General features: G+C 41.4%; 2 protein-coding genes across 3 annotated transcripts; both read left to right on the top strand.

Annotated features, from left to right (window-relative positions):
• The first annotated feature begins 2,946 nt into the window (after positions 1-2,946).
• Positions 2,947-10,874, top strand: LOC124043232 (vacuolar protein sorting-associated protein 28 homolog). Of its 2 annotated transcripts, none has more exons than XM_046361577.1 (10): positions 2,947-2,970; positions 4,148-4,213; positions 5,083-5,111; positions 5,276-5,313; positions 5,409-5,498; positions 5,659-5,764; positions 5,976-6,077; positions 8,748-8,801; positions 9,154-9,245; positions 9,698-10,874. In XM_046361577.1, the coding sequence occupies exons 2-10, from the start codon at positions 4,174-4,176 to the stop codon at positions 9,816-9,818; spliced, it is 672 nt and encodes a 223-aa protein (XP_046217533.1). In that variant the 5' UTR covers positions 2,947-2,970; positions 4,148-4,173; the 3' UTR covers positions 9,819-10,874. The 2 variants fall into 2 exon arrangements, with proteins under 2 accessions (XP_046217533.1, XP_046217531.1); XM_046361575.1 differs by lacking the exon at positions 2,947-2,970 and adding an exon at positions 3,457-3,522.
• A 197-nt stretch (positions 10,875-11,071) lies between these two features.
• Positions 11,072-24,289, top strand: LOC124042715 (mitogen-activated protein kinase 15-like). Its single transcript, XM_046360814.1, has 15 exons — positions 11,072-11,171; positions 11,433-11,584; positions 12,766-12,864; positions 13,142-13,171; positions 17,881-17,971; positions 18,686-18,816; positions 18,995-19,158; positions 19,369-19,508; positions 19,669-19,726; positions 20,084-20,221; positions 20,699-20,804; positions 21,031-21,382; positions 21,501-21,634; positions 23,172-23,324; positions 23,634-24,289. The coding sequence occupies exons 2-15, from the start codon at positions 11,516-11,518 to the stop codon at positions 23,817-23,819; spliced, it is 1,851 nt and encodes a 616-aa protein (XP_046216770.1). The 5' UTR covers positions 11,072-11,171; positions 11,433-11,515; the 3' UTR covers positions 23,820-24,289.
• Positions 24,290-25,100: the final 811 nt, after the last annotated feature.

Below are 25,100 nucleotides of genomic sequence, written 5' to 3'. Positions count from 1 at the left end.
ATCGGTAGTGTACGACCCTACCTCACACAGGAAGCGGCGCAGGTCCTAATCCAGGGACTTGTCATCTCCCGTCTGGACTACTGCAACTCGCTGTTGGCTGGGCTCCCCACTTTTGCAATCAAACCCCTGCAACTTATCCATAACGCTGCTACCTACCTGGCGTTCAACCTTCCCAAATTCTCCGATGTCACCCTGCATACTCCACTGGCTTCCGGTCGAAGCCCACATCCATTACAAGACCATGGTACTTGCCTACTTATCAGCCAGGGGAACTTCCCCTCCCTACCTTCAGGCTCTGCTCAAACCCTTGGCCCTCCCACCCCTATGGGAGGGCAGCTCCCACCCTGCCTAGTCCCAGCTCTTAATAATAATAATAATAATATTCTATGTCCTGGCACCCCGATGTTGAAACGAGCTTTCCCCTGAAGCCCATCTTTTGGAAAACATCTGAAACCCTACCTCTTCTCTTCAAAGAGTATGTTAAATCATTCCGCAGCACCTGGATAAGAGCTTCTGCTAAATGTCAAATATAAAAATGAGATGCAGGTGCCTTTTGGTCCACTGTTAGAGAAAGTGACATGGGAAGCATTTTAAAACATTATAGGCATTTTACACTAACAATACATGAATTACTATAATAACAATTGATGAAAATCAATTTGCTGAAGTATAGCCTATTAACGAAGCAACACTTCCTCTGCATCTGAGATTACCTTTGTGCTGTGGGGAAAAACATGAGGATATGGAGCTCTGTTTGGTGACAGGCATCTGCATTTTGGTCTGTGTAAAATTAGGCGCCACTGCTAAGCTTTATACTCCAGACCGGACCAGAGGATTCAGTGTTTTTGAGATGGGTCGCAATGACCTTCTCTGGAATGTGAAATGAAGGGTTTTTAAAATAACAATTGGGAAAATGGATTCAGTCATTGTCTCCACAAGCTCAGAGCAAGAAAAACAGATAGTCTTTTACAATCATTGCATCTGTCCCATTATGGTGTCAGAGAGCACAGCCAACGTCATTGAGGCCATCTCCATGTTGAAGTAGTCAATTGTCTTCTTAATTTATTTTGGAACTGCCCATATGTAGATCGTTTTTGGTCACAAGTCCAGGAATGGCTGAAGAATTGCAACATTTACCTAGAACTAACGCTGCAGATAGCAATACTGGGTGATTTGAAAAGTTATAGTCAATCAATCAATCAATCAAAAAATCATCTTTAATTTACAATATGTAGAAGCTATGAGAATAGAAAGGTTCAGTACCTTTGTGAAGCATCACAGCACAGTTGAACGGTATATGGCAAATAGAAATCCAAAATGGATGGTGTTAAGAGATAGATGGAAAGGGTTGAATGGAGCTGAAGGGTGGGCCTAATAACAACAAGATAACACATGTAAAACATACAGGGTCTGTAAAATGTATATAGGTTCAGAAATATTGTGAAATAGCACAGTTACAAATAGAAATCAAACTGGATGGACATCAGAAATAGAGGAAGGACTAAGAACAAACAAAATATAACTTAGCTTGTGTCTGTAAAATGTGTATACATTTAAACTGAAGGTAGAAGCCTAAGTGTTATTGTTTATTAGTTTACTCCAATTGGAGGAGGGGTGGTAGGGTTTGCGGGGAATAATAAAGGTATATTTAAAAAAAAAGTGTTTAATAATATATATAATAATATATGCCATTTAGCAGACGCTTTTATCCAAAGCGACTTACAGTCATGTGTGCCTACATTCTACGTATGGGTGGTCCCGGGAATCGAACACACTACCCTGGCGTTACAAGCGCCATGCTCTACCAACTGAGCTACAGAAGGACCACATATGTATGTATATATATGTGTATATGTATGAATATGTATGAATGTTTATGCATGTGTATATATATATATGTGTGTGTATATATATATGTGTGTGTGTATATATATATATTTACATGTATATATATATATGTGTGTATATATACATATATATATATACATATATATATACATACATATATACATATACATATATATACATATATATATATACATACATACATATATATATGTGTGTGTGTATATTTACCCCCAAAAATATATGGGGGATTGGAAATGATGCAGACAATTACATTGATGGAAGCAACAATCTATCTGCAATATAAAAAAAAAAGTATTCTTCTACTATCAGTTGGTAAACAAACTGAAAGGGTTAATACTGCCACCTGGAAGTGTGTTGTTTGAACAGGTATAAAGTCAAGGTTGGTGATTTACTGCCACCTGGAAGTGTGTTGTTTGAACAGGTATAAAGTCAAGGTTGGTGATTTACTGCCACCTGGAAGTGTGTTGTTTGAACAGGTATAAAGTCAAGGTTGGCGATTTTACTGCCACCTGCAGTTATGGAATGTTTGCTTACACTTATAATTCATTGGCTGATCCTTCCTGGTGATCTGGACGGAATTATGTGATCCTTCCTTAACCCATTGGAAGTCCCACCCAGTTGACTACTTCAAAATTATGAAAGTCCTCAATGGAGCTGCCCATGCTAAAACAGGCTTTTGGGCAATAGAGTCCTCTATCTTTTTAATTACGATAAAGAATAATAGTAATGGAGTATCTTGTTTTCATGACAACATTCACTTTGAGCACTTTGACTGGGTCATGGCTAGAAGGGATCCAGCTTTTGTCAAATTAAGGTCAGATTTGTAGCAGGTTTGGAGAAATAACATAGCAGGTTAGGAGAATTAGGTTAAGGTTAGGCAAATGATTAGGGTGACCTAAAGTGCCAAAAAAATATGGACGCTAATTTGACAAAAGCTGAACCCCTTCTTAGACATGACCCTTTGACTGGCTCAGAACCAATGGGATAGAAGTTTTCCAAGGTACAGTACCTTTTTTTGCCTTTCCTTTGATGTCTACAGTGTCCAGCCAAACCCCACACTCCTGTGTTGAAGTCTGAGATTATGCTTTGGAGGTTTACGTGGTAAGAAAGGACAGGCTTGCATACACGAATGAGAATAATACGTTTGGAAGCCAGCCTTCTTCGATTTGCATTGAAATCCCCGTTTGCTTTGGATGACAAAATAAAGACTAATGAAACAGGAACTTCACCCACAACATTTGTCAAAACATATACGAGCTTTAGTTAGTGTATCAGAGCGACTGTAAGAGGTACAAGGGGAGAGTTTTTTTCCCACCATTTTTTTCTAATTGGTTTTTTTAAAACCTAGCAAAGCAATACTTTTTTTTGTCTCGCGCGCCAGATAGTTCTTATAAAACTCCACTCACTCACTTTATGACAATATCAGTAGAAAATGTCATTTAAAAAAGCTACATTTCGTCAAGTGGTGACAAGTGTCTAAATTGTCTTGTTTGCTTTTTAATACTTATTTCAAATTATATGACTTTAATTAAGTGAGGCACAGAAGGGCACCTTATGTTTTGACGACTGTGGGTCCTTTGGTTCCGCGAGGGGTGTGTTTACACCATAGACCGTGAACGGTTTACACTGATGTCACTTCAGTTTGCCAAGAGGGTGAGTGGAATATTCCTAGCAAATGTTGATTTATTATTCAGACATTGGTCGGATAACATGTGTATACGATTTGAATCGCCGTACCAGCGATACCGTGAATTGTCCTCACTTATCCATCCAATATAATGTGTATTTAAGTGTTTGTTTAGGCTAAATAAATCACAAAGGAAACGCTAACTAGCTAACGTTAGCTATTTAGCTAGCTTATTTTTCATAAATGATCTCATCACTTTTGAATGTTGTTGTTGATATCTATTTATCTTGTCATGGCCCTTGCCAAGATCTGTAATGAGGTGAATTCACCACTAATTTAGCAACATGTAGTTAGCAAGCTAAGCTACATTACGTGTTTACAATCCAAGAGAGGTCTTCTTCCTGCTTTTCTTCTCTCTTGCTATAGTGACAGCAGCTAGCTAGCTAACATGACAGATCTGTAACGTTACAGCCACAGTTTAGTCAATTAATTTACTTTGATATGTATTTTAATTGGCGGTTGTTCACTTACTGATGTCATCCTCCAACTCTTAGTTATTGGTTTGTCTGACCTTCCTAGCTGTCAACAATGTTTATACTGTAACTGAAGAATTTTAAATATATTTGTGTTAACATGTATTACTTTTAATAGATCAAGTTGTGAGAGCAGCATTCACCATGTTTCACGGAATACCTGTCACTGGAGGTATGGGAGGAGGTAAGTTAGTCCTTTGTAGCTCAGTTGGTAGAGCATGGCGCTTGCAATGGCAGAGAATTGGGTTCGAGTCCTGGGACCACCCATACGTAAAATGTATGCACGCATGACTTAGTCACTTCTATCCAAAGCGACTGTCTGTGAAATGGCATGTGTTTTTATATATTGAAGGCCTAGTGCAGTCAGCAACACAATTTTCTGGTATTTTATATATCCACACTGAGGTTGGAGTAATACTGTGAAAATTATAATAATATCCTTTTAGAGTAAGAGCTGTTTGAAAATACCTGAAATTTCTGCCTATTTTGGTGGGATCGAGTTTTGGCCAGTAAATTAGTTAATAGACTAATAAGAAATAGTTCCCAAACTCTGCCAATTACAACAAATGTTCTGTTTTTGCCTATGCACTCAGACCACACCCAGACAGTCCAAGCACAATTATTGCTTGAGAAATTGCTCTTTGTTAAGAAGCACTTTTTTTTGTGCGTTTTAATTGAAAGCAATCACGATAAGGTACTTAATTGTTATCCATAAATTATTTGATATTGAGATAAAAACTGCTGCATTGGAACTTTCAAGTTTGCCTTGAAATAGTCACAGATGGGGTGGCAGATAGCCTAGTGGTTAGAGCGTTGGGCCAGTCACCGAAAGGTTGCTAGATTGAATCCCCGAGCTGACAAGGTTTAAATCTGTCGTTCTGCCCTTGAACAAGGCAGTCACTGTTCCTAGGCCGTCATTGTAAATAAGAATTTGTTCTGAAGTTAAATAAAGGTTCAAATAAAATATGCACTTTATAGACATGATCATCAGAAATGTGCTTGTCTTATAAAGCATCTGTAACTGTTATACTTTTATATTTCTCTTCATTATAGCTCCTGCCAATAAACCTGAATTGTATGAGGTAAGTGGTGTAGAGTTTTGTAGGGTTTGCATAATTGCTTCTTGTGGTATATTTGGTGGAGCTCTTTTAGATATTTAATTTGGCTGTGAGTTTCCTGCTGTTACCTGCTTTTTGTACCTGCATTTTATCAGAAAGGAAAAATAAGACGGTTTTCTGTTTTTTAGGAAGTAAAATTGTACAAGAATGCAAGAGAACGAGAGAAGTAAGTGAACATTGACTGTAAATTAATAATATAATCTATTCACAATCCATGTAGGTTAAATGTTAACATTGAGCATTGTGCTTGTATTAATCAAGATTTGACAACATGGCAGAGCTGTTTGCTGTGGTGAAGACACTTCAGGCCCTGGAGAAAGCTTACATCAAAGACTGTGTGACCCCTAATGAGTGAGTTTACACTTCACTGGTTGTGTATGCATGTGTCATGGACTGTAAATAAAGGTGTGTGTGTGTGTGTTCAAAAATATTGTCTGTATATGTATGAGGTTGTTTCAACATCAGAGTTTGAAAATATGTTATGAGATTGATTACTGTGTGTTTCTGTCAGGTACACGGCTGCTTGCTCCAGGCTGCTGGTGCAATACAAGGCTGCTTTCAAACAGGTCCAGGGATCTGACGTGGGGTCTATTGATGACTTCTGCAGGAAGTACAGAGTGAGTTTATATCAGTCACACTGCTTTGAGTAGAGTGCCGGTCTTGCAGATAGAAGATGTAATCCACTCAATATAACGCATTGTGGCTGATCACAGATGTATAAGTGCTTTAGGCAACTCTGCGGGCTGCTGAACAATAGAACAATATCTGAATATGAGTCAATTGGGTTATGCCATATGTTGTTCTCCTCTCCCTTCTCTTATATGTTAGCTTGACTGCCCGCTAGCTATGGAGAGAATCAAGGAGGATCGACCAATCACCATCAAGGATGACAAGGGCAACCTGAATCGCTGCATTGCAGATATCGTATCGGTAGGTCTCTTCACCATGCCCATGACATTAAACACTGACTGAGTGATTTCAAACCCTGTGTTCACTTTGGGCTTTTGGCCTTTGGCCAACATTGAAGCCTTTTACAGCCCCATATAGATTGAATAATAAAGTACATTCTGTTTCAGCATTAAGTAATTTTCTTAATTTGAATCATTCTCTGGCTTGTCCCAGAACACTGTGTTGGTGCGCCCTTAAGGGATATGTTCCGCATTGCGTCAAACAACATTGATGAATACGATGAGCGAGTTTAATAGCAAGTGCATCGGCGATGTCGTACCCAAACCAGAAACCGTGGATTGATGGCAGCAGTCGCGTGAAACTGAAAGCGCAAACCACTTCTTTTAACCAGGGAAAGGTGACCGCAAGGCGGTTCCTCCGCAAGGCAATCAAACAAGCTAAGCGTCAGTATAGAGACAAAGTGGAGTTGTAATTCAACGGCTCAGACACGAGGTATGTGGCAGGGTCTACAGTCAATCACGGATTACAAAAAGAAAACCAGCCTCGTCGCGAACCAGGATGTCTTACTCCCAGACAGACTAAACAACTTCTTTGCTCACTTTGAGGACAATCCAGTGCCACTCACATCGCCCGCTACCAAAACCTGCGGACTCTCCTTCACTGCAGCCAACGTGAGTAAAACAGTTAAACGTGTTAACCCTCGCAAGGCTGCAGGCCCAGACGGCATCCCCAGCCATCTGGGCTGGGGATGCGCAGACCAGGGCATGCGCAGACCAGCTGGCTGGTGTGTTTACGGACATATTCAATCAATCCTTATCCCAGTCTGCTGTTCCCACATGCTTCCAGAGGGCCACCATTGTTCCTGTTCCCAACAAAGTAACTGGTAACTGAGCTAAACGACTACCGCCCCGTAGCACTCACTTCCGTCATTATGAAGTGCTTTGAGAGACTAGTCAAGGACCATATCACCTCCACCCTACCTGACACCCTAGACCCACTCCAATTTGCTTACCACCCCAATAGGTCCACAGATGATGCAACCACACTGCCCTAACCCATCTGGACAAGAGGAATACCTACGTGAGAATGCTGTTCATCGACTACAGCTCAGCATTCAACACCATTTACCCTCCAAACTCGTCATCAAGCACGAGACCCTGGGACTCGACCCCGCCCTGTGCAGCTGGGTACTGGACTTCCTGACGGGCCGCCCCCCAGGTGGTGAGGGTAGGTAACAACATCTCCACCCCGCTGATCCTCAACACTGTGGGCCCCACAAGGGTGTGTTTTGAGCCCTCTCCTGTACTCCCTGTTCACCCACTACTGTGTGGCCATGCACGACTCCAACTCAATCATCAAGTTTGCAGACCACACTTCTGTGGTAGGCTTGATTACCAACAACAACGAGACGGCCTACAGGGAGGAGGTGAGGGCCCTCGGAGTGTGGTGTCAGGAAAATAACCTCACACTCAACATCAACTAAACAAAGATGAGAGTGGACTTCAGGAAACAGCAGAGGGAGCACCCCCCTATCCACATCGACGGGACAGTAGTGGAGAAGGTAGTAAGTTTTAAGTTCCTCGGGGTATACATCACGGACAAACTGAATTGGTCAACCCACACAGACAGCGTGGTGAAGAAGTGCAGCAGCGGCTCTTCAACCTCAGGAGGCTGAAGAAATTTGGCTTGTCACCAAAAGCACTCACAAACTTTTACAGATGCACAATCGAGAGCATCCTGTCGGGCTATATCTCCGCCTGGTACGTCAACTGCTCAGCCCACAACCGTAAGGCTCTCCAGGGGGTAGTGAGGTCTGCACAAAGCATCACCGGGGGCAAACTACCTGCCCTCCAGGACACCTACACCACCCGATGTCACAGGAAGGCCATAAAGATCATCAAGGACAACAACCACCCGAGCCACTGCCTGTTCACCCCGCTATCATCCAGAAGGCGAGGTCAGTACAGGTGCATCAAAGCATGGACCGAGAGACTGAAAAACAGCTTCTATCTCAAGGCCATCAGACTGTTAAACAGCCACCACTAACATTGAGTGGCTGCTGCCAACATACTGACTGAACTCTAGCCACTTTAATATTGGAAAAATTTATGCAAAATTTTTATAACTAGCCACTTTAAACAATGCCACTTTTATATGTTTACATACCCTACATTACTCATCTCATATGTATATACTGTACTCGATACCATCTACTGCATCTTGCCTATGCTGCTCTGTACCATCACTCATTCATATATCTTTATGTATATATTATTCATCCCTTTACACTTGTGTGTGTATAAAGTAGTAGTTGTGGAATTGTTAGGTTAGATTACTCGATGGTTATTACTGCATTGTCGGAACTAGAAGCACAAGCATTTCACTACACTCCCGCTAACATCTGCTAACCACATGTATGTGACAAATGACATTTTATTTGATTCAAGTGCCACAGCAAATTGAATCCCACATCAATCCTGCCAATATCCGAAAGGACCGCTGAACAGAGAGGAACTATTTGATATACTGGCATCATAGGACATATAACGCTCACTCGTTAATAGGCTTGGACTGATTGGACCACACATTGTAGAGAGTATGCTTGTGCTGCAGTAAATTTCAGGTTGCTGACAGATGGTGAAATAGTCAGTCAAACATTTTTGCTTTCTGTTTCTCCTCTCTTATCCCCAGCTCTTTATCACTGTGATGGACAAGCTACGTCTGGAGATCCGGGCCATGGATGAGGTAAATAGATCGGACTGAGATAAATGACAATGTACATTAACATATTACCTATAATTAGGTCTGGGAAAACCTCGGGGTCCCTATTTATAGGCTACATAGCCCAATTTGAATATTTTGCAGGTTTATTGGCAAAAGATCTGATCTGATTGGTCAAAAGTTCAGAATTGGGCTGCCTGTTAACCCACTATTCCCAGGCCGTCATTGAAAATAAGAATATGTTCTTAACTGACTTGCCTGGTTAAATAAAGGTAAAATAAAAAAATAAAATATAACTTGTCAGGTAAAGTGGTTAGGAACTACACCAGGCCCTATGTTTGATTGACTGACTGATTAATTGGTTTGAATTGTTCAGATCCAACCAGACCTGAGAGAGCTGATGGAGACCATGAACAGAATGAGCAACATGCCCCCAGACAATGAGGCCAAGGACAAAGTCAGCCTCTGGTAAATATGTACCTCATTTAAACACATTGAGGGGCTGGTTTCCCCGACACAGGTTAAGCCTAGTCTTAGACTAAGTAGCACATTCAATGGAGAGTCCTCATTGACCATGCTCTTTAAACTAGGCTTAATCTGTGTTCGGGAAACTGGCTCTTGTTGTCTAAGAATGACGAAGTAGGCTTAACACTAACACCGAGTGGCGCAGCGGTCTAAGGCACTGCATCTCAGTGCTACTGGTGTCACTACAGACTCTGGTTCGATTCCAGGCTGCATCACAACTGGCTGTGATTGGGAGTCCCATATGGCGGTGCACAATTGTGCACAATTGGCCCGTCCAGATTAGGGTTTGGCCGGGGTAGGCCGTCATTGTAAATAAGAATTTGTTCTTAACTGACTTGCCTCGTTAAATAGTATAGTAATTCAGAAGCTAAAGAGTTGCTTGTTCTCCTCTGTAGGTTGACCACTCTCAGCAGCATGTCAGCCTCTGATGAGCTGGACGACTCCCAGGTTCGCCAGATGCTGTTTGACCTGGAGTCAGCCTACAATGCCTTCAACCGCTTCTTACACTCCTCCTAATCTACCCACATCATCCAGGACTGTTGTCACCTTTCTTATATCATTGTACAACCCCTTCCTCCTCTCCTCTACACGTCTCCGAAGTCATCACCCCTGTTTGTGCTTTGTATTATTCCATTGAATAGTATATTTTTTTCCTCCCATCTTTGGTACAGTATCTATCTGTCTGTCTTCTCCTTTGAACTCTAACCTAGACTCTTGGCAGCATCCAGTGCGGTGGTCTTGCCTAGTGGGATGGTCTTCCTGTTCAGTTGGATGCCTTGTTGAGTTGTAGTTCTCCAGCCTGAGTGACGGTGTACTGTGTTAAGGCTGCTTGTATCAGCCTGCATTCTTGAATCTACGTAGAACCATGTTTACTACTGGTTTGAAATATCAACACCAGGCCCAGTGAGTCTGATCCCTTTATAAGTCACTAGCTGAAGACGAGACGTAAAACATGTAAAAAATAAAGTGACCGGACGTGGTTTAAGACGTTTGATTGGCTTGATAAGGGATGGGAAATCTCTTGACAAGTGGTGGAAATAACATTTAGAAAAGAACAAACTGCAATTTTTGGGTGAAATCCAGTATATTGCTGTTCCCCATCTGCACTCCGAGACAGTCCAATAACTTGTGTAGAGGTTATTACTTTAACTCCAGTTGTAACAGATGGTTAGGTTAACTTGGTTCACATAGTTATGAGTTGTATGTAATGCACCCTTATTGATGATTATGTTGAAACACTCTGGTTAAGGAAATGTGGCTGTTGTCAATGGCTTTGTTTTTCTCATTTGATTTGAGTAAAATATTATAGTAGTACTACTACTTCAGTTAATATGCATAATTAAGCTTTTCTTTAGATGTGAGGGTTTGGCCACATCAGGTGGGCAATGGAGACAGGTGGATTCATAGAATTCCCTCTTCATTTTGGGATGCTGATTAAATGTGTTTCACCCCTCAATTATAATTAGGGAGAGCATATTTATTAAGATTTATCATTGTAAATAATACAACTTTGAATTTAAAAAAGCATGTAACATCTTTTTTTAGAAATAAAAATAAAAAATCTACCTCCAACTTTGGTGTCCGCCTTTAATCATGTTTTAACATTTGTGTGAATTCTATGGTTATTCATTGCACCTTTTGCTTTGCATCTTGGACATATTGATAAGACATTCTGTTCAGAAAATAAAGGATACGGCTCCTTTAAAAAGCGGTCCGGAACGGGTTCAGCCTCAAAGATGCGTCTCCAGGACAACAAACAATTACAAAAAGAACCCGATATGCTTTTTTTCTATCCAGCAGCAAACCACCATCCGCTGTCGCTGATATCCTTGAACCGGACCTTTTCAGTGCTTTCAAAGGAGACCATGGGTAATTTTATTTTAGGGATATATTTGTGAATGAATGTATCTGTGGGCAACGACTGATTGACCGGTAACCATTCAACATTAGCTCAGAAGTTCAAAGGGGCTAGCTTGCATGCTGCTGGCTGCTAAACAACATAGCTAGCAAAAATCACGTGTTTTATATTTAACTCATTCAAACAAAAGGGTGTGAAGATTCCAGCTCCAAGAAGTTGATACCTTGAATCACATGTTTTCAGAACGTTCATGATCAAACTTTTCTTTGCAGAATTTCAATTTGGGGCTGAGACTGTTCCATTGTAATTAAGGCATGAGAAACATTGCATAGAGTTATCTAAACAAAGAATAAGGATGAACGTCACAGAAGTGGAGGATCATATTTCCATGAAATATGAAATACAAAGAAGACTTGGAAAGGGGGTAAGTAATCTAGGCTGTCTCCGGTTTTTATAGTTATGTGACAAGTTATTTGTTGGGAAGAAGGTCGAATTTCTGAATGACTGCTGTATTGCACGCTGCTGTCAAACAATAATAGTAGCTACAAAAAGCAATTAGTTGTTCACGTTTTCTGTCGGTTTTGAAAATGTATTTTAAATGAATAATCAACTTACTTTCAATTGCACACATTGCTACATTTCACTTTTTCCTCCCCAGTCTTTCCATGAAGAAACATTCTTACAATTCTCCAGAATTAAAGTTCCTTTGAATAATGATGTCATAAGCTAGAGGATTGTCTACTTTTTCAGAACAAGCTGTTTCTTTCAGCCAGATCAGTAGACTTTGATACCAGGGAAATAGAAAAATCAGTGACTTCAGAGTCCAAAGCTTTTGTTTTGTTTATCCCCAGACATAGAATAATGGAATCTCTGCCTTCATTCTCTTTGACAAACCAAGAAGAGAGTTTCTCGCCATGTGTTATAAGCATCCTGGAGGCCAGATCTATCTCTGAACTGTATAGTGCCATGTGGTAAACCTGGGACACTGTTGAGTCAGGTAGATACATCATACAGATGCTAACTAATATTCCCTTGAGGGGAGGCTAACGGTCATATTACACTTGTTAACAGTTAACTACAGTTTAATTTTACCCAAGAAAATAATGTGTTTGGGCACTATTCCCAGGTTACAATACCAAGAATACAATCATAAGTTCCAAGACAGTAATTTGTCAAAACCATGTAAGAAAGTCTTCCTTGACAACCCCTATTTCTCCAGTTTTCGTTCCGTCTAATAATATTAAAGTAAGCCTTGCTTTGCTTGTTAAGCAGGATGTCATTGACGCCAGGTGGGACTGGCCACAGAGGGACCAGTGTCTAGTGAACCTGATCATGTGTTCTCTCAGCTCAGCACTGGGCTGTCTGTCGGGGGACCCATTGTCATAACCAGTCACCTCTCCTCGATGTGCTGCGGACTCTAAAAGTGCTTAGTAATGTCTCTAGAACGTTTTGTCTTTCCTTACTCTCCACTCTACTTCACTGTCTGTTTTCATATTGTGATTTTAGTTTCTCTCGGGGCTCAACTGCAGTCTTGTAGCAGTTTGTTTAACCTTTAATCCTTATAATTATTCACTAACAGTTTTATATTTCTTTATCTGTGTCCAGGCATATGGGATTGTATGGAAGGCTGTGGACAGGCAGACAGGAGAAGTTGTGGCTGTTAAGAAAATATTTGATGCCTTCAGGAATAGGACTGATGCCCAGGTTTGTGATACATGATGATATTGGTCATTGACATTGTCTGCCATTAACAAGGTGTAGCTACAGAGGTATAACCTTAATACTGTATATGTTGTGCAGGTTTCTGGAGCATAGCAAAGAAGACTCTGTTCAACAACCTTGACTATATCTAATTATAATTTTATGAAATACTGTAACAGCCAGGGGTTCTCAAACAGCTTGTGTATTATTTTTGTTGTTGTTAATGATTAAATAGATTGTCAATTAAGATTGACTTGTCACAATGTTTTTTTCTCAACAGAGGACATTCAGAGAAATAATGTTTCTTCAGGTAAGAATGAATACCTATATCAGTTAGTGTAATAGTGTTGCTTACGTCCCTCTCCTTTCCCCATCCTGGGCTCGAACCAGGGACCATCTGAACACATCAACAACGGCCTCCCACAAAGCATCGTTATTAAGCCATGGCCTTTGCAGAGCAAGGGAATCAACTACGTCAAGGTCTCAGAGCAAGAGATGTCACAGATTGAAACGCTAATAGCGTGCACCGCTAATTAGCTAGCCATTTCACACCGGTTACATTAACAACAAATGGAAAGTTGAAGTGGGTTTTGTTTGAAGGGAGCACAAGCGCAGCCTGCAGCCAGCTCCACAGCCGGAGTAGAATGGTCCTGTTGCTGTGGAAACTGGGGCCGTGCTTGCATACTGTAATGTAAACACCAGATGGCTCCTGCTCTTCAGGAAGAGTAAAAAAGTTGTGAATAACATAGGCAAGAACCAAAAATCTCACGTAAACATGGTCTGTCCACGAGAGATTATGGATAACAAAATGGACACTAAAATGTTTATGGCATGGTTTTTAAATTAATGTGTAAACTGATCATTCCCTATGCTAATGTGACAGATACAGTTCTGTATTAGTTCTGAGTTATTCTGGGGGGTAGGGTGTGCCATATGTAAACTAACATATGGAATTATTTTAAGATGATGGATAATTTAGCTATTTGATTTAGAATTTTAGGACCCTTGTCGGTGTAAAATATACAAAAATTGGTTTGACAAAATATAGAATTTGGCCTTTACTACTAAAGCCCATAGAAGCACATTGAATAACACATTCATAAATGGCAAAACAAACAGTCAAAAAGGAGATATAAGAAAGCTCAGGAAACATTTTTGGTTTTTGTACACATATTTCTATTTGCACAAAACTACCTCCATACTTCCATTTAAAAGATAGAACCGGTACCAGGTTACCTTTTTCATTTATCTAGGCAAGTCAGTTAAGAAAATAATCTTATTTACAATGACGGCCTAACCCAGACGATGCTGGGCCAATTGTGCACCGCCCTATGGGACTCCCAAACACTCCTGTTGTGATGCAGCCTGGAATCGAACCAGGGTCTGTAATGATGCATCTAGCACTGAGATGCAGTGCCTTAGATCGCTGCGCCACTCAGTAGCCCAACATTCAGACAAGTCCCGTGACACTTGTGGGGGTCGTACAGCAAAACTGAGAACTCCATCGTGTTCATGGGAATCTCATCTTTCCATAGATTGGTTCATTATTAGTTAAGCCAAACCGTTCGGACACTACAGATGTTTTAGTGAGAAGATCCATTTTCAGAATGTCTCGTGGTCTGACAAACACCGCTGTAGCCTGGCCACCTTCCACCAGTGGTGGAAAAAGTACCCTAATTGTCATACTTGAGTAAAAGTGAAGATACCGTAATAGAAAATGACTCAAGTAAAAGTGAAAATCACCCAGTAAAATAGTACTTGAGTAAAAGTCAAAAGGTTTTGGGGTTTTAAATATACTTATGTATCAAAGTAAATGTAATTGTTAATATGTACTTAAAGTATCAAAAATAAAAGTATTCATATATTTTCTTACGGTTAGCCAGGGGCACACACCAACACTCAGACATAATTTACAAACAATGCATTTGTGTTTAGTGAGTCCCCCAAATAAGAAGAAGTAGACCTAGGGATGTTTTCTTGATAAGTGTGTGAATTTGACCATTTTCCTTCCTGCTAAGCATTCAAAATTGAACAAGTACTTTTGGGTGTCAGTGAAAATGTATGGAGTAACAAGTATATTATTTTCATTTGGAATGTAGTGAAGTGAAAGTTGTCAAAAATATAAATAGTAAAGTACCGACACCCCCCCAAAAACTACTTAAGTAGTACTTTAAAGTATTTCTACTTAAGTACTTTACACTACTGCCTTCCATCTCAGATGCAGAAGGCCAACATAGGTGGATGCAGTGGATTGAGACACAGCCCATGCAAAAAATATATAGTTCTAGCTTAAACAGATGGATGTTGATGGGAGATTTAAAAAAAATGTTATTTCAATTGATGCATGGGTGCGTCAATAGACTCTTAAGGATATTTAAAGAGACTACTAACAGTATTGGGGAAAGTTTGCTGTGTGATTTTGGTGCTTAGTTAATCATTCAGATGGTGACCATATATTCTGTCCTCATGAAAGTGGATAGAAAACTGGTCACACAGGACAAGCAAACAGTGTGGTCCGCTTTTATCGGTCTCCAGTCTCCACCATCCACTCCAGCCAGGGAAAACAGAGGCCAGGGCCTTAAGCTGTGAGTGAGTGTCCATAATAAGGCTGTTACTATCTCCCACAGAAACACTGGCACACCAGAATTTCAACATTGACCCATCCCAACACCATCTAGACTGTTATGCCACCATCCCTAAGAAGATTCTCCCTTTTGTAGTCAAACCAAATCACATTTTATTTGTCACATGCACCAAATACAACAGGTGTAGACTTTACCATCAAATGCTTACTACAATCCCTTAACCAACAATGAATGCAGTTTTAAGAAAATGGAGTTATGAAAATATTTACTAAATAAACTAAAGTTGATTTTTTATTTTTTCAAAAAAAGTAACAATAAAATAACAATAATGTGGCTATATACATGGGGTACCGGTACCGAGTCAATGTGCGGTAATACAGATTAATCAAGGTCATTTGTACATGTAGGTAGGAGTAAGGTGACTATGCATAGATAATAAACAGCAAGTTGCGGCAGTGTATAAAAAACAAAGGGGGGGGTGGGGGTCTATGTAAATAGTCAGGTGGCCATTTGATTAATTGTTCAGCAGTCTTATGGCTTGGGGGTAGAAGCTGTTAAGGAGCCTTTTGGACCAAGACATGGCACTCTGGTACCGCTTGCCGTGCGGTAGCAGAGAGAACAGCATATTACTTTGGTGACTGGAGTCTTAGAAAAAATGTTTAGGCCTTCCTCTGACACCACCTAGTATACACAATACCAGTCAAAAGTTTGGACACATACTCATTGAAGGGTTTTTCTTAATTTTTACTATTTTCTACATTGTAGAATAATAGTAAAGACATCAAAACTATGAAATAACACATATGGAATCATGTAGTAACCAAAGTATTATATTTTCAAATATATTTTAGATTTTAGATTCTTCAAAGTCGCCACCCTTTTGCCGGTTGGAACCAAAAATGTCAAATTTGGACTCATCACCAAAGGACAGATTTCCACCAGTCTAATGCCGATCTCTCATGTTTCTTGGCCCAAGCAAGTCTCTTTTTATTATTGGTGTCCTTTAGTAAAAGTTTCTTTGCAGCAATTCGACCATGAAGGCCTGATTCACACAGTCTTCTCTGAACAGTTGATGTTGAGATGCGTCTGTTACTTGAACTCTGTGAAGCATTTATTTGGGTTGCAATCTGAGGTGCAGTTAACTCTAATGAACTTGTCCTCTGCAGCAGAGGTAACTCTGGGTCTTCCTTTCCTGTTGCGGTCCTTATGAGATCCAGTTTCATCATAGGGATTGATGGTTTTTGCGACTGCACTTGAAGAAACGTTCAAAGTTCTTGAAATTTTGCAGATTGACTGACCTTCATGTCTTAAAGTAATGATGGACTGTCGTTTCTCTTTGCTTATTTGAGCTGTTCTTGCCATAATATGGACTTGATCTTTCACCAAATAGGGCTATCTTCTGTATGCCACCCCTACCTTGTCACAACACAACTGATTGTCTCAAACGCATTAAGAAGGAAAGAAATTCCACAAATTAATGTTCAACAAGGCGCACCTGTTAATTGAAATGCATTCCAGGTGACTGCCCTCATGAAGCCTTGGGCTCCCGAGTGGCGCAGCGGTCTAAGGCACTGCATCTCATTGCTAGAAGCATCACTACAGACCCTGGTTCAATTCCAGGCTGTATCACAACTGGCTGTGACTGGGAGTCCCATAGGGTGGCGCACGCTTGGCCCAGCGTTGTCCGGGTTAGGGTTTGGCCAGGGTAGGCTGTCATTGTAAATAAGAATTTGTTCTTTACTCACTTGCCTAGTTAAATAAAGGTTATATAAAAAATGAATAGAAAGCCAGTTGAGAGAATGCCAAGTGTATGCAAATCTGTCATCAAGGCAAAGGGTTTATTTAAAAAAAAAGTGTAACACTTTTTCGGTTACTACATGATTCTATTTGTGGTATTTCATAGTTTTGATGTCTTTGCTATTATTCTACAATGTAGAAAATAGTACAAATAAAGAAAATTCCTGCAAATGAGTAGGTGTGTCCAAACTTTTGACTAGTACTGTAGGTCCTGGAAGGCAGGAAGCTTGGCCCCAGTGATGTACTGGGCTGTACGCCGTACCCTCTGAAGCACCTTAAGGTCAGATGCCGAGCAGTTGCCATACCAGGCGGTGATGCAATCGGTCAGGATGCTCTCGATGTTGCAGCTGTAGAACTTTTTGAGGATCTGGGGACTCATGCCAAATCTTTTGTCTCCTGAGGAGGAAAAGGTGTTGTTGTGCCCTCTTCACAACTTTCTTGGTGTGTTTGGACCATGATAGTTAGTGATGTGGACACCAAGGAACTTGAAACTCTCTACCCGCTCCACTACAGCCCTTTCGAAGTGAATGGGGGCATGTTCGGGCATAATGTTGTTTTAATTCATTTACGGTGGTCTTTGAGGACTGTGTGTGCGTGCTTGTGTCTTTTTCAAACAGTTATGTATTTCTCCCTGCAGGAATTTGGAGATCATGCCAACATCATCAAACTGCTGAACGTCATCAGAGCTCAAAATGACAACGATATTTACCTGGTCTTTGAATACATGGGTGAGGACTCTTATATGGATTGTCTATTGACATCCATTTGGAATCTTCTGTCGGTTGACTTCAGGATCGTGGTGATTTGTGAAATGGTCGCACGCTATATAATATTACATGCCTATTAATAATAACAGATATTCATGCAAGATGCTTGCATCGATGACTCTTGATGGTCAAAATCACCCTGATACCCAATAAAATACATTTATTTTTATCAGGGCTTTCCCACTGTATTTATTATTTTCCACCTACCTTGTAATACATTTGATGAGGTCGGCCATTATGAAATAACAACACAGAAAGAATGTAGGCAGTCAGACAGGCAAGCTGCAAGGTTATGCAGCAGTTTAAACCTGGCACCAGAGGGAGGTGTGAGAGGGGAGGGCTCTTCTCCTCTTGGCTGCCTGCGATGCCTGCTGAGTCCACACATTGGACTGCTCTCTGATCTCTGCAGGCTAATCTCTGAGTGTGGCCAACATCACGGCACATGTTTTCCCTGGCACACCCCACCATGGAAAATGCCTCCTTTGTCCAACCCTGGCTAATTTTGGGGCACTGCAGGAGTGTGCAGATTGTTTATGGGAAACGTGACGTGTCTGGTTTGTTATTCATTGAGTGTTTTATTGAAAGGTGACATTATTCTGAGTGTGGTATGGATGAATGCTCAATGCTGGATGATTCCTGTTGGTTATTACTGTTTTTACCACCTGTGTGTTGCAGACACCGACCTGCACGCGGTGATAAAGAAAGGCAACCTGCTGAAAGACATCCATAAACGCTATGTCATGCATCAACTCCTTAAGGCCACCAAATACCTGCACTCAGGCAATGTCATCCACAGAGACCAGAAGGTACAGTAGAATGTTTAAATTGCCAGTGTACTAAGAAGTGTGCATATTGAGAATATGACATTATTTCATTTGCAGATGTGCTGGTGCCACCAGTATGGGTGACGCTATCCAATTCTTCTTTTTCTGGAGGAAAAACAATTTGGATGACATTATTGAATTTGCTTTCCTCTTCCCACAGCCGTCCAATATTCTGCTTGACACGGATTGCTTTGTGAAGCTGTGTGACTTCGGTTTAGCAAGATCTCTCTACCAGATCCAGGAGGATGCTGGGAACCCGGCGCTGACAGAGTATGTGGCGACGCGGTGGTACAGACCTCCTGAGATCCTGCTGGGCTCCTCAAGGTACACATGCACTGAGACCTGCTGTAGTTTCTCAATAAACTGAGCCACTTCTTCAGGCTTGAATACATCTCTGAAAGAGTGAACTGTTTTCTTGATTTAGTGTTAACTTGGGTTTCTTATCAAGTAATGCACCCAATTGGAAGGTAAGTATTCTTGCAGAAACCTATCAGTGCCTGTGAAATCACTGAAATACTTTGATTTCTCCTATAGGTACACAAAGGGTGTAGACATGTGGAGTATAGGTTGTATCCTAGGAGAGATGCTGCTTGGGAAGCCCCTTTTCCCTGGAACCTCCACCATCAACCAGATAGAAAAAATCATGAGTGCCATTCCATACCCTAGCCCAGAGGGTGAGTATTCATTCCTGGCTGCACAGTTCACAGAAAACTGCTAGTGTGCTATTTGCTTGTTGAGCACTAGTGGTGGAATCAAGCTTTTATGCCTCTAACTGACCAAATTAACTGACCAACTGATCATTACTTAAGTAATGATATGTGATTTTGTTTTCAGACGTACTTTCGATCAGATCTGAGTATGGTGCCTCTGTGATTCAGAGGATGCTACTGAGGTAAGTCATAGCGGAAGTCCTACAGAAGTAAATATGTCTATATAAATGGTGTCTAGACATTTTGAGAGCTTGAGACTATAAGTTTCTATCTGCAGTTTTGTCAAAATTTAGTTATTGATATTGCCTTGTTATATTCAAAGTTATCTACCCATATAGTACTCTAAATACCCCCAATTGATGCTGTTAAGTTCAAAAGAATGCAAAATCAAATTCGCTAACACCATTCAAACCAATGAGGGTTCGGAACGTTAAAGCCAATTATCTCATAATCATCTTTTTGCAGATAGAACCATATAGTTGCAAGCTCTTGATTTATTCACAGTGCTGTCGTCTGTATTTGTCTGCCTGCGTGGCCAGGCCCCAGGTGCCTCTAGAGGACCTTCTGCAGCCGTCGGTGCCCCCTGATGCCCTAGACCTGGTGTGTCGCCTGCTGGTTTTCAACCCAGATAAGAGGCTGACCGCTGAGCAGGCCCTGCAGCACCTCTACGTCTCCAGGTAACGTCCAATCTATTTATACAGCACATCTCATACATTAAAATGCAGTGCAATGTGCTTCATACCAGTTTTTATAGGCTGGTTATCAATCGTGTCCAGTCAAATGTATTGTATAACGCCCTTTTAAATCAGCAGTTAAGAGTAACCCAGGCTAGACCCCAAAGGGCAAGGAAGCTGACTTAAGTCACAAATTGCATTATATACCCAAAGGCCAATATGTCACAATGCTAGAATCCTTTAATGATGCTAATACCGTTCATTTCTGTTATTTGTTGCATCCCAAATGACACCCTGTTCCCTACATAGTGCACTTCCTTTGACCTGGGCCCTGGTTAAAACTATTGCACTATGTTGGTTAGTTTTTTGCTTTTACAATGTTACTGAGTAGTGCTCGTCTTGGATTTAACAATGTTGTTATTTTCTATTTGTGTTGTGTTATGTCATAATCTTTGTGTTTTCCCCTTAATTTCACTGGAGATTCCACAACCCAGACAAGGAGCCAGGTCTGGACCATGCCGTGATCCTGCCTGTGGATGATGATGTCCAGTTGTCGGTGGTTCAGTACCGCAACAAACTGTACAAGGTAATACTGAGGGGAGGCAGGATGATGAACACCTGTCTCGTGTTCTGTGTTTGGTTGGCTTAGGGTAGGTCATTACTGACAATTGTTGAACAGTTACTAATAGAGTTTGAAACAAGTTCCTTTCAAGGCATTATGACAATAGACGTTTTTATTAACGACTGAAAAAAGGCACAGTATCTATAATCAGTCTTCTCTATCCATCTTTTATCTCTGTCCCGTGGAAAAGATGATTCTAGAGAAGAGGACCACAAGGAGAATGCTACGTAATATCCAGCCCAGGCCGAAGAAGAAAGAGGAGCCGGTTTCTGGGTCTGGGTGTGACAGTGGAGACCATGGGAAGGAAAGGCCCAATGGGAAGAACAAAGGCGGGCCGGATCCAGTCCCACTGGCTGGTGATGGTGGAGGGGACCTTTGGGTTAAATCCCTTCACGATAAGACTGAACACCAGGCTGCTCGTCCAGTTATCACCATACCCACCCCAGTACCTGTGTCTACCCTGCCAGCCCTGGAGAATACCAGCCCTGCAGCTAGCCCTGTCATGGGAAAGACTACATATAATCCCATCACATATGTTGCCAGTGAGTACACGAACACACACATATGATCCCCAACATTCACATTCACACACACCTTCACACTTCATACACACAGGCGCATTCTTTCTCATGGTATTTGTCTTCTATTTCTCTCATGCAGATGGTTTTGTTAGAAGTCTGGCTGGACCACCTCATTATTTTCGGTCTGGTAATGCCAGCAGGAAATTGGAGCAACAAATGAGTGTTGAAAATGTAACTGTACTGCCAGCAGAGGGCGCTAACGGCAACACTGTTGTAAGTACCACTGTCATAAGAAAAACTGAGTTGTAATAGGAAAAAACTCAGGTCCCAGGAAAGAGTTTAGTTACAACAGATGTAACAGATCATGTTAAATACAATACAACCTGCAACAAGGGAACAATAATCAATAACAATTCAAAAAGATTGTTGGATTTGCAGAATAAATCACCTATTTTATATCCTCTTGAGATACATGATGTAATACAATACGACAAGGTAACTGCCAAAATAATGGAAACACTTGAGTAAATGAGGGCTACAAAGTATATTGAAAGCAGGTGCTTCCTGAGTTAATTAAGCAATTATTTATTTTATTTAACTAGGTAATTCAGTTAAGAACAAGTTCTTGCTTACATTGACGGCCTACCAGGGAACAGTGGGTTAACTGCCTTGTTCAGGGGCAGAAGGACAGATTTTTACCTTGTCCGCTCGGGGATTCGATCCAGCAACCTTTCAGTTACTGGCCCAACTCACTAGGCTACCTACGACTAGGCTACCTGCCACCCCAAAATTAACATTGGAATTAACATCCCATCATGCTTAGGGTCATTTAAAAAAAAATGTCCACAGGGCACGGGGGTGGCAGGTATAGCCTCAAGGTTAGAGCGTTGGGCCAGTAACCGAAAAATCTGCTGTTTTAAATCCCGGAGCCGACAAGGTGAAAACCTGCTGCTGTGCCCTTGAGCAAGGCATTTACCCCCAATTGCTCAAGAGCCGCTTGACAATGTGACCCTGGTCGTGATCCCACTCCCTGCGGGTTTCTCAGGGGGAGTTGGGATATGCAAAAAACACATTTGCATTACAGACTTGTTACAGGAAAAATACAAGCATCCCCCCAAAAAAATTATTATGAGTGGTCACTGAATGGTTTGATGAGCATGAAAACGATGTAAACCATATGCCATGGCTGTCTCAGTCACCAGATCTAAACCACCTAAAAATTCTGTGGCGCCTGAGATAGTGTTTTCCACCACCAACAACAAAACACAAAATGATGACATTTCTTGTGGAAGAATGGTGTCACATCCCTCCAATAGAGTTCCAGACACTTGTAGAATCTATGCCATGGTGCATTGAAGCTGTTCTTGTCCGTGGTGGCCCAACACCCTATGAAGACACTATGTTGGTGTTTCCTTTATTTTGGAAGTTACCTGTATGTGTGTACGTGACGTGTTTGTGCAAATCATCAGTTTCTCCTAGGTCCTCGTACTAGGACCTTCAGTGATTAGTTGCAGCGTCACTTGTTCATAGCAAAATACAAGAGAAAAAATTACACACAATTCCGTACATTCAGACTGACGCAACCTTCAGCGAGCACCTTGAATGTCTCAAATATAGACTACTGGATAGACAAGCATGTTAGTTGTGTGTATTACAGACAGAGACTGTAGATTTATGAGCCATTGTGTTGATCACTACGCAGCACAACAAGTTATTTTGAGTGTCCACTGCAAAATATACATGCATGGAGATATTTTTCTGTAATAATTTCTCTCTCTTTTTTTGCTCCATCTCTTTTCCTATCTGTTAGTCTATGGAGCAGATTCTGCAGCGCGGTCGCTCAGCACCTGTCAGCCACAACCGTTCCATCTCCCTGACCCTCTCCCAGCCCCAGAACAACCCGTTGGTCCGCAGAGACGAGCCCTCTGTGTCCTCAGGGATATGTGTCACCTCTGCACGCCTGGTGAGTGGACATTGCCCTGCTATTTTAACAAACTCATACTCTATGATCTCATATACTGTTGCTGCTGCCACTATTGAGAAGACTTTATGTCAATGCCATGAATCATCTTCTGTAATGTGTCCTTTTCCAATGTTTCATTATCACCCTGTTGAGAGCAGGGAACTCAGCTGCTGGCTGTGATATGTTTTTACATTGTAGCCTAAATTTTGATGTAAAGGACTTGTCCCATATTCCCCCTCATAAAATGTTGATCTCCCCCTCTAACCCATATTTTCTCTCCATTTGGTTATTTTTGGGGGTTAAATAAAGAACCTGCGGTCCCAGTCTCAGACACGAGAGGCACGGCCCCCTCCCAGGTTCAGTAAGAAGGTTTTCCAGAGTAAAGCCAATGTGGTGGCTGCCGGGGATCCCCATGCCAAACTGGGCAGCTATTCTCAGGCCTATGGCACCATCAACAAGACAGAGCTGGATAACCTTATGAAGTATCAACAGTAACCACCACACTATGCTGGGTGTATGGGACACTGTCTGACATCAGACGGGCAATAGACCAGGGGACAGGGAACAGGGAGATATAGGCTAGTGGAATGTTTGGGGAGGAAAGTATTATTGCGAGACGAAAGTTAGGAGTTCAGCAGTACAGATTGGAAGTAACCACGGAGACATGGAAATCCATAGAGTAAAGGTGACAATGATTAAATGCCATCAACTTAGCCCCACTTCCTTTGTGAAATAATGACTCGCTGGGAAATGGTAACTATAGATCCTTAGCTTAATGTAACTACATTTGCAAGGGTTTTTACAGTGAAATGCTTTATACTAGAGGACAGCAGATATACCAGTGTAAATATATACAGTACCAGTCAAAGGTTTGGACACACCTACTCATTCAAGGGTTTTTCTTTATTTTTACTATTTTCTACATTGTAGAATAATAGTGAAGACATTCCAACTATGGCATAACACATATGGAATCATGTATTAAGCAAAAAAGTGTAAAACAAATCAAAATATATTTTATATTTGAGATTCTTCAAAGTAGCCACCTTGATGACAGCTTTGCACACACTTGGCATTCTCTCAACCAAGTTCACCTAGAATGCTTTGCTTTTTCAACCGTCTTGAAGGAGTTCCCGCATATGCTGAGCACTTGTTGGCTGCTTTTCCTTCAATCTGCGGTCCAACTCATCCCAAACCATCTCAATTGGGTTGAGGTTGGGTGATTGTGGAGGACAGGTCATTTGATGCAGCACTCCGTCACTCTCTTGATCAAATAGCCCTTACACAGCCTGGAGGTGTGTTGGGCCATTGTCCTGTTGAAAAACAAATTATAGTCCCACTAAGTGCAAAACAGATGGCATGGCGTATCTCTGCAGAATGCTGTGGTAGCCATGCTGTTTAAGTGTGCCTTGAATTCTAAATAAATCACAGATCGTGTCACCAGCAAAGCACCCCCACATCATCACACCTCCTCCTCCATGCTTCATGGTGGGAACCACACATGCAGAGATCATCCGTTCACCTACTCTGCATCTCACAAAGACATGGCAGTTGGAACCAAAAATCTGAAATTTGGACTAATCAGACCAAATTTGGACTAATCAGACCGGTCTAATGTCCATTGCTCGTGTTTCTTGGCCCAAGCAAGTCTCTTCTTCTTATTGGTGTCCTTTAGTAGTGGTTTCTTTGCAGCAATTCACAGTCTCTTCTGAACAGTTGAAATTGAGATGTGTCTGTTCAACTCTGTGAAGCATTTATTTGGGCTGCAATCTGAGG

This window comes from Oncorhynchus gorbuscha, linkage group LG09 (assembly GCF_021184085.1).
Source record: "Oncorhynchus gorbuscha isolate QuinsamMale2020 ecotype Even-year linkage group LG09, OgorEven_v1.0, whole genome shotgun sequence".
Classification (NCBI taxonomy): domain Eukaryota; kingdom Metazoa; phylum Chordata; class Actinopteri; order Salmoniformes; family Salmonidae; genus Oncorhynchus; species Oncorhynchus gorbuscha.
The sequence above is the reverse complement of the archived record's forward strand: the minus strand, read 5'-3'. Positions and strand labels throughout refer to the sequence as shown.

Excerpts from the sequence above, each read along its gene's own strand:
- LOC124043232 (XM_046361577.1), top strand. The coding sequence starts at position 4,174 with ATGTTTCACGGAATACCTGTCACTGGAGGTATGGGAGGAG. Across the intron at positions 4,214-5,082 it reads CACTGGAGGTATGGGAGGAG|CTCCTGCCAATAAACCTGAA; the intron begins GTAAGTTAGTCC and ends TCTTCATTATAG. Across the intron at positions 9,246-9,697 it reads AAGGACAAAGTCAGCCTCTG|GTTGACCACTCTCAGCAGCA; the intron begins GTAAATATGTAC and ends TCTCCTCTGTAG.
- LOC124042715 (XM_046360814.1), top strand. The coding sequence starts at position 11,516 with ATGAACGTCACAGAAGTGGAGGATCATATTTCCATGAAATATGAAATA. Across the intron at positions 20,805-21,030 it reads ACCGCAACAAACTGTACAAG|ATGATTCTAGAGAAGAGGAC; the intron begins GTAATACTGAGG and ends CCCGTGGAAAAG. Across the intron at positions 21,383-21,500 it reads TCCCATCACATATGTTGCCA|ATGGTTTTGTTAGAAGTCTG; the intron begins GTGAGTACACGA and ends TCTCTCATGCAG.